Source organism: Rattus norvegicus, chromosome 15 (genome assembly GCF_021556685.1).
Source record: "Rattus norvegicus strain SHRSP/BbbUtx chromosome 15, alternate assembly SHRSP_T2T, whole genome shotgun sequence".
NCBI lineage: Eukaryota > Metazoa > Chordata > Mammalia > Rodentia > Muridae > Rattus > Rattus norvegicus.
In genome coordinates this window covers 35,566,568-35,581,724 of record NC_141548.1, presented here as the reverse complement: position 1 = coordinate 35,581,724, position 15,157 = coordinate 35,566,568, and the positions used below count along the sequence as shown (strand labels likewise).

General features: G+C 48.9%; 1 protein-coding gene across 2 annotated transcripts in view; it reads left to right on the top strand.

Annotated features, from left to right (window-relative positions):
• Positions 1–15,157, top strand: part of Lats2 (large tumor suppressor kinase 2) — a 51,685-nt gene that overhangs the window by 29,432 nt on the left and 7,096 nt on the right. For both annotated transcript variants that reach the window (NM_001107267.1, XM_087585691.1), the window contains 3 exons: positions 9,857–9,989; positions 12,017–13,314; positions 14,540–15,122. In NM_001107267.1, coding sequence (NP_001100737.1) covers positions 9,857–9,989; positions 12,017–13,314; positions 14,540–15,122 — 2,014 coding nt within the window. The remainder of the gene's footprint in view (positions 1–9,856; positions 9,990–12,016; positions 13,315–14,539; positions 15,123–15,157) is intronic.

The window sequence follows — 15,157 nt, the reverse complement described above, 5'->3', positions numbered from 1 at the left end:
ATAGCTGTCCACCTCTGCCCTCCTGGGTAACTCTCCAGAGAAGTGAGGTTGAGGATACAGAAGCACAGCTCTCACCTCAAAAGAAGTAAAAACACTTATTCTGGAGCCAGAATCAGAGAGACCATGGCCTAGAACAGAGACTTTGGTATCCTCCAGATCCACGTGCAGCTTGGTAATGGTGACATGAAGATTTATTGTAACCAAATAAGAAAGTAATAAACCAAGGAGCAGGAACGTCTCAGCCGTTGACCCCAGATGCCATCTGATGGCATTGTTAACCTTCGGATTAGTGGAAGTTAGAGGTCTATTTGTACATTCCAAGGGGATTTACCTAGTAGTCACAGAGGTGTTAGAACACGCTCAGGTAGACAAGGAATGGCAACTAAGGGGAGTTACACATAGTGAGGGCGTAGCAGGGGTGCTGAGTGGCTTTTAAGGGGATGGGTCAGAATAGGGACAGGTTAGGAGGGATTTGAGTTCCAACAGCAGCAGTGGAGGGTGCTAACACCACCTTTACTAAGCCCGATTTCCTGACCATATAAATAATACAGAACTCTCAGGAGAGTCTTGTCTCGTGTCACCACCCAGAAATCCCTGTCCCTATGCTTGTGTCCTTTCTCCAATGTGAAAGCCCTCAGTGTGCTTTGGATGAAAAACTAGAGCCCTCATTCAAACAGTGGTGGCCATTGCCATGAGGAAATCTGTGGGCGGAGCTGCGAATGGTGACCCTCTTCATTATTTTGCACGAAGGTTCTTTTCATCCTGGTTCACGTGCCTCCATCACATCACTTTCAGGCCCCTTTAACTTTAATTTTTTTATATTTTGTGTGTATGTGCCTGAGTTCAGGCACATGTCACAGTGCACATGTGCAGGTGTGTCAGGACAACTTTTTGGAGTTGGTCTCTCCTGCCTTGTGGGGCCATCAGGTCTGTGCAGATCAGATCTACCTGCTGAGCCAGCTCATGCCCCCAGGCCCGTTATGTAAGAAGCCACTCTCCTGTCTGTGGGAGGTAGGAGTGGGCTCTGACTGCCTCTCCCTCTTCAAAGCCCACCATCAACGTCAGGGTGCTTCTCTTCCCAGTGCTGCGTGCAGTCCCCTAAGGTCGTTTAGGACGAAGCTTGTAGAGCCACCTTCCGGCTCCTGCCCCGCCCAACCCCATCTCACACGCTGGGCTCTGCTTCAGGGACTGGCTCCCTGATTTGTTGTTAGGTTTTCTCTTGCTGGAAAACGTGTGTCTGCGTACTTGGCAGGTGGTTTCTAGAACTTTCCTCTGCACTCCTTCTCTGTCTTCCTCCCTGTGCCTGGGATGTACCTCTCCCGTGCTGGCTGTGAAAGGCTTCCTGCTGGTCTCTGCCTGAATGATGATTCTGGCCTCCCCAGCCCTCCCTACATCCCCCCTCTCCTCTCTCTCTCTCTCTCTCTCTCTCTCTCTCTCTCTCTCTCTCTCTCTCTCTCTCTCTCTCTTTTTCCCCCAAAAAGGGTTATTTCCACTGAAAGTAAGGTACACAATCATTCACTCTGTAGATTTCCTCTATGTTTGCTTTGGGGCTTTTTCTTGGGGTGAGTCACACACAGTGGCTTATAGAGTATCTGAGGCCTTAAAAGTAGGGATGTCTTGGTTAGACGGATAAGAAAGGAGGTAGATCCCACTGGGTGAGACTTTGGTGTCTTCTCAGGTGAGTTGGTGTCACCTGGGGCTGTTAGAGCCGAGGACTTTCTGCCAGCAGCTGTGACAGAAAGGAGCTGGCTGCCTACATGCACACGCACACGCCTGTGCCCACTCACCCCTCAGCGTTCTACTACTGTTTAGACCACGGCAATGATTATTAAGGAAATGCTGCTACTGTGACTGCGGATTCTGTTAAAGGGCGACTCCCCTTCTCACCTGAGTAGTTTCATAAGTGCTTTTTCTATCTGCTGTTGGTTTTTACTTGTTAAAGATTGAAGTGTGACACACACACACACACACACACACACACAGATTGAAGTGCACTTTCACAAAGATTGGACATAATAATAGAGTTTGACATACCTTTCAAAAAGGATATAACGATGACTCAGGTAACTATTAACCCAGTTAAATACTTTAGAGCCCATAAAGACACAGATTGCTAATACCTCAGCGCTGTTTACTGGTGGGGTGGTAGAAAGCTAGAATGGACTACACTGAAGGGAATCTCACAGCTTCTAACCTTAGAAGCACCAGCGGTCAGGATCGGGTTACTATCTCATCCCATCTCATCTCATTAGCAGTCTGTTAATAGCATACATTTACCCTTAAGAAAATATTTTGGGTCTGGTGAGATGGCTCAGAGGTTAAGAGCACTGACTGCTCTTCCAGAGGTCCTGAGTTCAATTACCAACAACCACATGGTGGCTCACAACCATCTGTAATGGGTTCTGGTGCCCTCTTCTGGTGTGTCTGAAGACTTATATACATTAAATAAATAAATCTCAAAAAAAAAAAAGAAAGAAAATATTTTGATCTTTTGGGGATGTTTTGTTTTGAGACAGGGTCTTACTATATAGCTCTGGCTGTCCTGAAACTCACTATGGACACTAGACTGGCCTCTAAGTCACAGAGATCTGCCTGTCTCTGCCTCCAGAGTGCTGGGATTAAAGGAATGAGCCACTGTACCTAGCAGATGAAAATATTTTAACCTGAAGAGCAAATTTGAGTTTATCCAGGTAAAAACTTAGGAGCTATAAATAATCATTCAGAATTTAAGGACAACAAGTGGGTGTGTCTTCCAGGTTATGGACAGAGAAAGCAATGGCTCTGTTATTAGAGCCGTGGAATCAACCATCCTATATCTTAAAAGCAGCAGCAGTGACTCATCATGGCTTATGACTCCAGTTTGGCTAGGCCGTGCTGAGCAGTTCTGCTCTCAGTGGAGTCTGTGAACTTCCGGGTGGAGCTCAGTCCTGCCCTGCTGGGGGTGGACGTAGACAATAGCTTCACTCATAGGTCAAAGCTGCAGCATGCTGGCTGGGTCAGCTGGGTGTCTAGCTGTATGGACTCAAGGAGAGGAAACGGAAACAGCCAGGCTTTGTGAGGGTGAAGCCCAGACTGACATTGCACTGGCCATGAATAGCCTTCATGCCAGGCTATTGTTGGGAGCAAATAGAAAGCCTCTGCTTGTGCAGACAGTGGGGGCGGGGAGGAATTGCGGGTGCTCCTAACATAGCCAGGGACAGAAGAATAGAAAGATAGACCCACGACCCCTGAAGTATGCATGCAGCTGTGCAGAAACTGATAGGGGTTGTGGATAAGTTTCTGACAGCTAAACCATAGGTTCTTATATCTGTCCATGGTGGTGGAGTTTTCTTTATTTTGTTTTGTCACACATCTCTGAATGTTTATAGAGTTGAAAGGAACTTTAGGACACTTGTCTCATACTCATCTAATTCACTTTTAGTCTGGAGAATTTAGGGGATCTGACCATCCATAATTAGAAGATAAAAATAGCACAGGCAGTTTTGATTACATTGAGATTTGATGTAAACAAGTGTTTTTTTTTTATCTTTAATAAAAAATTCATTACTTCAAATTGAAAACATTAAGCCGACTTATTTTACACTTTTCTAACTAAGCTCCGTTTGAAAGCCTGCTGGGTTGGTACCAGGAGACACAGTGTTCCCACCCTTGCTCTTGTTGATCTTCTGAAGAATGTGTTGATAGAATTGTGACTGTGGGGCTTCCCCATGCCCGTGCTGCATGTACCTCAGAGTACACAAACATTTGGCCTTACCCACTACTAGGAAGGCAGGTTGGCTCTTCGTCGCTCTCCCCCACTGCTCCTCTTTGGGGAGCAAGTAGACCGTGGCCAATGTTATTACGGAGATCAGCTTTTTAACAATGGTGGCTCGTTTAAAGTAGCCGGAAAGTAAATTTCAAGAAGAAAAGCCTTAATTTTTAAATTACTTAGTGCATGTGTTAGGGTAGTGTGTACATGTGTAGAAGCAGCCTGCCTAAGCTGGTTTTCCTTCTACTACATGGGTTCTTGGGACCAAACTCAGGTGGTCAATCTTGGAGGCACACACCTTCTCCTACTGAGACATCTTACTAGCATAACTTTTCATTCTTGATGTTTTGCAGATTTATTTTATGTGCATGGATGTTTTGTCTGCATGTCTGTCTGTCTCTACACCACATAGCCCAGGTGTTTGGAAGAGAGAGTATCAGATCCCCTAGAACTGGGGTCACTGGTGGTTGCTGGCCACTGTGTGGGAGCTGGGAAGCTAACCTGGTCTTCTATGAGAGCTACAAGTGCTCTTACATATCTAGTCAGTGCTCCAGCTCATAATTTTTTATTCTTAAAAATATTTGCTTGAAAGTGTTTGTTTTGGGGTTTTGTTTTTTATTAAAAACCTTATTTTGGGGGCTGGGGATTTAGCTCAGTGGTAGAGCGATTACCTAGGAAGCGCAAGGCCCTGGGTTCGGTCCCCAGCTCCGAAAAAAAGAACCAAAAAAAAACCCCTTATTTTGGTGCTGACAAGCTAGAAGACACTTGTTGTTGTTGTTGTTGTTGTTGTTGTTGTTGTTGTTGTTGTTGTTGTTGTGGTTGTTGTGGTTGTTGTTGTTGTGGTGGTGGTTGTTGTTGTTGTGGTTGTTGTTGTGGTTGTGGTTGTTGTTGTTGTTGTGGTTGTGGTTGTTGTTGTTGTTGTTGTTGTTGTTGTTAGTGTTTGATCATTGGCAAAGCTGACAATTTCTCCTGTTGGTTTCATTTTAGAACAACATTCCTCACTAAGTTACCTTTGAAAATGTATTTTCCTCAGCAGTGATCAGTGTGCAGCCCCGGGGGTAAAGAAACTGTGAAGGAGAGGGAACCGCACCTTCCCCAGCAGGCTCAAAGGCTGGGTGGATGCTCCTATTTGGTGCACAGATGTGAAGTAGTAACTGTTTTTTCTGTCTTGTACACCCATTGAAAACATCAAGGCCACTTCTGTTCTTCCACTATGCTTCTGGCTTTCTGGAACATGCTCTCAGAGCCCTGCCGAGCCTCTAGGCTCTCTCCACAAAGCACACGATGGATAGATACCCTGGGTAGAACTGAATTGTCAGTGGGAGGCTCTGAAACACTCTCCCTGTGCTTCCAGAAGGTTCCTGGAAGCAACTTCAAGAAAGGCAGCAGTCAGCCTGAGAAGGACAGCGGGTGGAGCAGGAGGCCTTGGCCACTACTTAAGCCTCTCTGGCATCCCTCTACTCCTCCCCAGCCTGGGGAGCCACATGCTTCTTCCCTTTCTTTGTTCTCTCCAAGAAATGAAATCTTAGGCTTCGAAACAACAGTCACCATGGTCTGCAGACCCAGCCCCTTCAGCCAATCGCTCCCACCCTTGGAGTAAAATCACAAGTTGTGTGAGAAACCCATTGACCGTGGCAGCCACAGACTGATGCAGGCACTGAAAGACCTAGCAAGTCCCGAGCACTCCATTCCTAGCTTTTCAGCCAAACCTCAGAGTTGGAATGTTAGAGCATGGGATATGGCTTTGCTAATGTTTGAAAAATGCTTCCTCACCAGGAAGGGTGGGAGAGGATCTGCATAGGAAATTCTTTCCTTCATACATAATAAATTGTCACTGAATTTAAATAACTCACAGTCACAAGGGATGCTTGTAAAACCATAGAAAGTATAAACTTTATAGCAACTGTAAGCTCAGGTCCTGCTTGCCTCTGAGCTGGGTGAACCTGTAAGAAGAGATTTGCTCCCACAGCAGCCCCATGGGCCTTAACTTGTGCACACAGAGAAAGTGTGGAGAAGTGAGCTGCAGAGGAAGAATAAGGTCACTGATGGGAGCCTGTAGTTGGTTGGTTCCTGTCCTGTGGGTAGGCAGGCTGACAGGTAGAGTCTCCCAGCCTGAGCTAAGCTTGGACAGAGCAGATGTGAGTGATGACGCAGCTGCAGCAGAGAAGTTTCCCTCAGATGCAGAGAGAGCAGTCTTGAGTATCCAGAGGGCAGCTGAGCCCCGTGCCTAGGACCTGGTGCACAGCAAGGTTTAGCTAATATCAGTAGGAGCCAACTCTGTAGGGGAGCAGTGTTCAGGCAGTCTTCATGGGGATAGGAGCAGCTTTGGTCAAAATTCTCTGTACACATTATCAGTATCCACTTGCGGATCCAGGGGGAAGGGTTTGCCATCTCCATAAGCCTAGTCTGGGCTTGAGGTAACCCCGAGAAAACCAGAGATAGCTGTTCCGGCCTGATGAGGGGAGTGCAACACAGTGTTTATGTAATTATGGTTTAAAGGATAAAGTATGAAGTATTAGAGGTATTTGATACCAAATGTGCATAAATTCTACAACTGTCATCTTTATATTTTCTGCCAAAGACACGTAAGTTGCTTCTGAGAAGTATAGCAGCTGATGTTGAAATGGTCCTGGGACACAAAGATACCAGTGGCCCACTCAATCCCAGAGCAGCCCTAGGTAACCTCATTCCTCAGATGAGTAGACATGCGCAGAGCAGGTAGGAGGTTTGAGAAAGCTGCACAGATGCCAGGCAGCAGTAGAGTGTGTGTGCAAACACACGCACTGAGTAGTGTGTGTGCAAACACACGCACTGAGTAGCTTGCCCATCTAGCTAGCTCAGTGCACTATCTTCTGGATTGGTCAGACAGTTCTAGATCAGGACTCCACACTGACTCAATGTTTTGAGAAAGGAAGGGGAGAGGCCACACTCAGTCCTCAGGCAACCTCCTGCCATGCCCCCATTGTAACTCTACATGTATTGTCCTTGACACTGAGATCCCTGCTCCTGGTAGACTTAGAAACAGACTCTGGACTTCCTTTAACTCTTAACTAAAGACCTGAAGGGGCTGGGGGTGAAGATTAGTAGTAGAGCATTGCCAGCATGTGTGAGGGCCTGAGTCCCAGCCCAGCACTCAAAAGCCTAAGTGTTTGGATATGTGCAGGAGCATATATGAGAGAGAGTTAGTGTTTAGAGACTACAGGCTTGCTAACCATGTAGTGACGTGTGACACATTACAGAGGACAGAACTGGGGGTTTATTTATAAGCATGCTGGTTCATGAATGTCTCTTGGTCTTGTGATTTAAAACATGCCTGCCATTCCAAGTCTTCACCTGAGGTTTCAGTAGACTCCTCCTGGCTAAGTCCCTAGACCGGAAGCACGGGTATCTTGATCTGTATCTTGAAGTCAGTGGGGAGTTTGGCTTCATATCTTACCCTAAAGAGACAGCCAGTTCACACAAAGAGCAGCTGGGCTGTTAGTGCCAAATGGCCTGTGGTTAGGGGCAGCTCCACTTGGCACATTTTTAATGGGAACAAAAGACTCCAGGTGGCGAGCTGAGATGCGGTCTTGAGCGAGTGTAGACATGACCTCATCACATAGCTTAGCTGTGAAGTAGGGAAGGTGAGTTTCATCACCGGACTGCAGGTGAGGTGGAAAGTGCTTCATGTCTGAGCTCTGCTGTCTTCCTACCTGGCAGTTCCAGGTGGTGAACATTGGTCCTTCTGTCAAGCAAGGTGCTGCCTCGTGTAATCCCCACCACCCTTTCCCAGCCTGCACTTCAGCTCTCAGGTCTGCTCCTCCTCTTTGTAGTGGCACCTCAGACCTCTGTCTGTTCATCCTGCATCCTTTGACCCTGCCATCTTGTTAACTCCCAGATCTGGCCGTGACTTTACGGTGTGCCCTGTCACTTGGCTGTCAAACAGCCAGGAACATAGAACATGATTTAATGATAGATGATTGATGGTTAGTTCTAGGTACTATGAAGTGGGTGGATGAAGCTGGGATGGATATGGGGCTTCAGACTCTGCCAGATTTCTCACAGGTCTCCCTCCCCCACCAAACAGGGTTTCTCTGTGTAGCCCTGACTGGCCTGAAACTCAAAGAGATCCACCTGCCTCTGCCTCCCAAGTGCTGGGATTAAAGGAGTGCCCTACCATGCCCAGCTGGTTTCTCCCAGTCTTAAGGAAGTAGACTAGGATAAATGGCCAGGCGTCACCAGGCCTGGCCAGGAACATCGAGGGTAGTGCTCTTTCTCCAGAATACTGCTCTGCAGCTGGACTACCTACTACTAACCAGCCCTCTGTGCCCCTATTGCCTACCATTCTCACCAAATCTGCCCCCTCTCACTGACTTCTTCCCAGTCCTAGAGAATCAGATGCTTGGCCCCCTGGCCCAACCTTCTGCTTCCTACATCTCTACCTCAGAGCCTGAGCTCTGCACCCCACTCTACATCTCTACCTCAGACGGCCTGAGCTCTGCACCCCACTCTATATCTCTACCTCAGAGCCTGAGCTCTGCACCCCACTCTACATCTCTATCTCAGAGCCTGAGCTCTGCACCCCACTCTACATCTCTACCTCAGACGGTCTGAGCTCTGCACCCCACTCTACATCTCTACCTCAGAGCCTGAGCTCTGCACCCCACTCTACATCTCTACCTCAGATGGCCTGAGCTCTGCACCCCACTCTACATCTCTACCTCAGATGGCCTGAGCTCTGCACCCCACTCTACATCCCTACCTCAGATGGCCTGAGCTCTGCACCCCACTCTACATCTCTACCTCAGATGGCCTGAGCTCTGCACCCCACTCTACATCCCTACCTCAGATGGCCTGAGCTCTGCACCCCACTCTACATCTCTACCTCAGATGGCCTGAGCTCTGCACCCCACTCTACATCCCTACCTCAGATGGCCTGAGCTCTGCACCCCACTCTACATCTCTACCTCAGATGGCCTGAGCTCTGCACCCCACTCTTGCCCCCAGCTTCATCTTCACACTATGTGCATCTATGCTTGGAAGTTCCCTTGGTATTGCAAACAGGCAAAGGCAGCCATAGCCCAGCCCTAGATGGGGGTTCCCTGTCCCATCACATGCCCCTGGGTGTTGCCACCACCCTCCTGGTGTGCCCTACAGCTCTGAGTAACTTTCTCCACCTTTTCCAAATACATCTGTCCTTGAAAGGATCTATGCCATGCTTTACCCTTGGGTAGAAGGCAGCCATCTCTTCAGCTCACAGTTCTGTCACTTTTAAGGGACAGAGCTGTGCAGATGTGGACAGAGCTCTAGGGGCTTCATGAAGTTTGTCTTGGGCAACTCCTTAACTGTTGTAGAGAGCAGAGGACATTGTCAATGGGAGGCGTTCACTAAACGTTTCATAAGTTACTTCAGCAGTTGCTTCCAGCACACATCCATGCTTTCAACTGACCCTAGAGCTAGCATAGAGATGAGCTGGGAGCAAGACCAGTTTCCTACGGCCATACTTCTTTAAGGTAACATGTCTGCCTTAGGTTCATTCTGGGTCCAGCAATCCAGTCACTAAAGTTAGTTCCTCCCTCCCTCCCTCCCTCCCTCCCTCCCTCCCTCCCTCCCTCCCTCCCTCCCTATGAGTGCTCTGTCTGCATGTTCACCTGCAGGCCTGAAGAGGGCATCAGATCCCATTACAGATGGTTGTGAGCCACCATGTAGGTGCTGAGAATTGAACTCAGGACCTCTGGAAGAGCAGTCAGTGCTCTTAACTGCTGTGCCGTCTCCTCAGCCCCATCATTAATGTTCTTTAAAGATCCTGAGTCTCTTTCAGACCAACCATCAGAGACCCCACACATTCTTTTTTTTTTTTTTTTTCCTTTTTTTTCGGAGCTGAGGATGGAACCCAGGGCCTTGCGCTTGCTAGGCAAGTGCTCTACCACTGAGCTAAATCCCCAACCCGACCCTGCACGTTCTTGACACAAGCTCTTGTGTCAAGTTCCATGGTATACTATGTGCAGATGATCACAGTGGCCATCTGCAGCCACAAAGGAGGCACAGCTGGTTTTGTGGTAGTAAAGATGACGACGACGACGACGATTATGGCAATGACAGTGGTGACATGTCTTGCTTCCTTCTTAGGAGATGGCTGGCAGAGCGCTCAAGCAGACAGGCAGTAGGAGTATTGAAGCCGCCTTGGAGTACATCAGTAAGATGGGCTACTTGGACCCCAGGAATGAGCAAATTGTGCGAGTCATCAAGCAGACCTCCCCAGGTGAGGCTGACTGTGCCACAGGAAATGGTTTGTCTGAGAGCTGGAGGCCTACACAGAGAACCAGACCTAGTCAACCCTGGGATTTAACCTAGGTGCTCACATGACCCTGACCTCCCTTTACAGCAGCCTGTGTTACTGTCTAGAGAGTTCATGTGTCTGCTGAAGTTTTTCATCTTTCAGGGGAAAAAAAGAGTTAAGAGTTCAAGTTTTTAAAACCTTTTTTGGGCTTAGGAAGGGTCTTTGAAAAGAGAGACTTACCAATTCCCAAATCACCTTTTTTTCTCACATTCAGTAGCAGGCAGCTGAAGGGATAAGGGATACCTTCCTGACTGCTTTGGCTGTGGTCCTCTCCAGAGAAGGAGTAGATAGTCTGTGGCTCCTGGGGTGTGACAGTCTTCCCTTGGTGAATGAGGACAGCACAAGGCTTCCCAAGTGTTTGCATTGTGGTAGGGATGCACACCGGTAGGGTGCCTCACCGGGTTCTGGAGTCTGCCCTAGAGAATGGCGCTGCAGGGAACAGCCCCGCTGTGTAGCCACTGCCTTCCTACTTGCTTTTGGTTGTTGTGCTAGTGACGTTTGCTCAGTCCAGGCCGCACAAAGCCCTCCATCAGCTGAAATTCCTGCTCAGTGCCAAGGCTGCTGGGTTCTTCCTGCCAGGTGTGTGTTAGGGGTGGTGTGGGCTGTTCCCTTCAGTGGATAAGACGCCACCTTTGGACTTCAGATCAGGCAGAGCAGAGGAGTCTGTGTAGGAGATGAAAGAAAGGAGCCTTTGTCCTTCTCAGACATCTACTTTACACGAGGAGAGAGCTTCAAAATGGAGAAGTCAGGAGTAAGGACGCAGCAGCCATCTGTGCCTCGGCCTTGGTTAAGAGAGGGACTCTTTGTGAGTTTACTTTTTTAAAGGAATCTTAAGATGACTTGTATTTTACTTTTTTTTTTTTCATTTGATTTATGCTATTTATTTTTTTTTGAATTTAGAGAATATTTTATTAGTTTTTGTAATCAAACCCACGTAGATAAGACCTTACATATTTAATACAGTGTGTTACCCCTGTACAAATGGAAAAAACTTAAGTTCAACATTTCTAGACCAATATGGCTGTTAATTTCTGTACAGTGCCAACTCAACACAGTAAACGGGGATACTTTTTTCCAAAGTTGACAGCACAGCTAAAGTTTCAAAAAATTCAAATTATATATCTGTATATATATATTTATATTTATATAAAAAGACCAATAATAGCAGTGTGTTATGCATCAACAGCAGCAACAGCTTTTCCAGGTTCTGCAGTCATCTGAACAAAACTGTAGAGACATCCAGCACACTCCATTAAAAAAAAAAATGTATTTTACTTTTAATGGGAACGATACACTTGATTGCAGTGAATCCCCTAAAGCTGCAGTCACAGGCAGTTGGGAGCCACCTGACATGGCTGCTGGGAACCAAATTCAACTTCCCGAGCCATTCTCCATCTCATCTCCGTGGTTTTGTTCTTAGTAATGTTGGGTATTTATCACTTTGTTGGTCCTTAATAAAGACAGAAACCCAACAGAATTTTAATTTGGAAAATAGGTGAAAGGAGAATGAATGTTTGGATGGTGGGTACAGTTCTGCCCTCTGTTAGGAACAGTAGACTTTTCCACCATGGCAGTACGTCAACGTGGCCCCTCCCAAATAACCACACGCCACGGAGAGCACAGTGTAGTCTGTCTGTCCAGGTAGTCCCTAGCATGGCAGAGGCTGACTGACCTTAGGTGTTGCGTCACCTAAGGCACTGGACCCCCTCTGGCCCATAACCTTCCCATATGCTCTTTGACCTTTAGCCCCGCGAGCCTTTTCCCCCTACCTTGCGTGCCACTTTAGTGTGACCAGTTTCTGCTGGGGCAGGACACATCCTGTCAGGAATCTTGAGTAGACCTTACACATTTGCCCAACCCCAAAGATAAGGCTAGGCTGAGGCCCACCCTGCGAGTAGCAGCCCACCATGTGCTCGGAAGCTGACTTCTCCTCCTCCTCTCCTCTCTAGGAAAGGGCCTGGTGCCCACTGCAGTGACTCGACGACCCAGCTTTGAGGGCACAGGGGAAGCATTCCCATCCCACCACCAGTTGGGCGGTGCAAACTATGAGGGCCCCGCTGCCCTGGAGGAGATGCCACGGCAATATTTAGACTTCCTCTTCCCCGGGGCCAGCGTCCACGGCGCCCCGGCTCACCAGCATCCCCCCAAAGGCTACAGCACTGCAGTGGATGCGGGCACACACTTCCCAGGCGCACACTATGGTCGTGCTCATCTACTGTCAGAGCAGCCTGGGTATGGGGTTCAGCGCAGCCCCTCCTTCCAGAGCAAGACGCCACCAGACACCTATTCCAGCCTGGCCAAGGCCCAGGGTGGCCCTCCTGCCAGCCTCACCTTCCCTGCCCATGCTGGTCTGTACACCACCTCGCACCACAAGCCAGCGGCTGCAGTACCTGGGGCCCACCCCTTACATGTGTTGGGCACCCGGGGCCCCACGTTCACTGGGGACAGCTCTACGCAGGCCGTTCTGGCACCGTCCAGGAACAGCCTCAATAATGACTTGTACGAGCTGGGCTCTCCCGTGCCCTGGCCCGCAGCTCCACTGGCACGCCGTGACTCGCTGCAGAAGCAGAGTCTAGAGGCCTCCCGGCCGCATGTGGCCTTCCGGGCTGGGCCCAGCAGGACCAACTCCTTCAGCAGCCCACAACCTGAGCCCTCACTGCCCGCCCCCAACACAGTCACTGCTGTGACGGCTGCACACATCCTTCACCCTGTGAAGAGCGTGCGCGTGCTGCGGCCCGAGCCTCAGACAGCCGTGGGGCCCTCGCACCCCGCCTGGGTGCCTGCCCCCACAGCACCTGCAGCCGCCGAGGGCCTGGAGAGCAAGGAGGGCAGTGCAGGCCCACCCCCGCTGGATATGGACTTCGGGGGCTCCGAGCGCAGGTGCCCACCGCCTCCTTACCCAAAGCACTTGCTGCTGCCCAGTAAGTCTGAGCAGTACAGCGCTGGTCTGGACCGCCTGTGCACCGGTGTGGAGCAGAGTCTGCGCGGGGGCACCGAGCAAGACAGGAATGACAAGGGCCACAAGGGTGCTAAGGGGGACAAAGCTGGCAGGGACAAAAAGCAGATCCAGACCTCCCCAGTGCCTGTCCGCAAGAATAGCAGGGATGAAGAGAAGAGAGAGTCTCGAATCAAGAGTTACTCCCCATATGCCTTCAAATTCTTCATGGAACAACATGTGGAGAATGTCATCAAAACCTACCAGCAGAAGGTCAGCCGGAGGCTACAGCTGGAGCAGGAAATGGCCAAAGTAATGTCTCACTTCCTTCCTACTGTGTTCACTGCTCCCCTCCCCACCGTAGCAGCCACACACCTTCATCACATGCCCATCTCATCTCATAGGCCTGGGTATGAGGCAGACACTTGGAGAAGCCTCAGTGTGTGGCTCCCTTCTCCTTCCCAACCACAGAAGACTCTGAGGACCCTGGCTAACAAGGAATCAGCACATTGGTTGGTGTGCTGTGTCTTTACTCTGAAGAGAACACACCAGGGAAATCAAGGATTACCTTGTGTTAACATTTTAAAAGGATGAAGAAAGCTTTCTTAATTAGACATTTTAGTGAAAAATCCAGTATTATTGGTTCACTAATCCACATTAGAACATGATGTTTCTTTGAGCCAGTGTCTTGCATTGCCTGCACTGAGCTGGGTCTCCCAGCCCTGCCCCAGCTTCCAGTGCCAGGTTGGGAGGATTCCCAGAAACGAGTTCAGGATGGAGTTCTATGTTGATTTTGTTTTGTTTTGTTTTTTTGCTCCTTACTCTGTGTGTGTGTGTGTGTGTGTGTGTGTGTGTGTGTGTGTGTGTGTGTATGCATGCTGTTTCTCTTTTATGTGTGTGAGTGTTTTGTCTGCATGTCTGTCTGCACACTGTCTGTGAAGGCTGGAGGGGGTCATTGGAGCTGGAGTCACAGGCGGCTTCTGAGGATGGAAATAGATTCTGTGAAGGAGAAGCGCAGCCCGTGCTCCTCACCACAGCCATCTCTGCAGCCCCGGTACATGGTAAACATGTGACTGACACTGTGAAGTCTTCTAAATTTATCTTCTAGTATATTTACAGCACATAAATTAGTCACTTCAGATTCTAAGGTTTAAGTTTGCGTTCTCATTCTCTGTTGTTCCAGTCATTGCTTGGTTTCTATTCTCCCATTTTCTCTGAACTCCTGAAATACTAACTAGAGTAAGGATTCTAGGAATGTTTCCACAGGACATTTTTATTTTTGAAGTACCAGTGGATTTCCTTGGTTTTTACAATGTAACTCACCCAGACAAAGACTTTTCTTTGGGTTCCATATTTGCACGTGTGGGGATGAATGCTACGGATAGGGGCAGATGTATGTCCGCCTCCATATGTAGAGATGGCGGCTGGCTGCTGTCTCCTGTGTTGTCTGGTAGACCTAGTCTGAAGAGTCCTCCCTGCCCTACACTTGGCTGCCGTGGGTCCATATGACGTGACTTCTTGATTTCCCTGTGTGCAGGCTGGACTGTGCGAGACTGAGCAGGAGCAGATGAGGAAGATCCTCTACCAGAAGGAGTCGAACTACAACAGACTCAAGAGGGCCAAGATGGACAAGTCCATGTTTGTGAAAATCAAAACTCTGGGCATTGGTGCCTTTGGAGAAGTGTGCCTTGCCTGTAAGGTGGATACTCACGCTCTGTATGCCATGAAGACGCTGAGGAAAAAAGATGTCCTGAACCGGAACCAAGTGGCCCATGTCAAGGCTGAGAGGGACATCCTGGCTGAAGCAGACAATGAGTGGGTGGTCAAACTCTACTATTCCTTCCAGGACAAGGACAGCCTGTACTTTGTGATGGACTACATACCTGGTGGGGACATGATGAGCCTGCTGATCCGGATGGAGGTCTTCCCTGAACACCTCGCCCGCTTCTACATCGCAGAGCTGACTCTGGCCATTGAGAGTGTGCACAAGATGGGCTTCATCCACAGGGACATCAAGCCTGACAACATCTTGATTGACCTGGATGGTCATATTAAGCTGACCGATTTTGGCCTCTGCACTGGATTCAGGTGGACTCACAATTCCAAGTACTACCAGAAAGGTACTGCTTCAGGCCTACTGTGTGCACCTCCTACA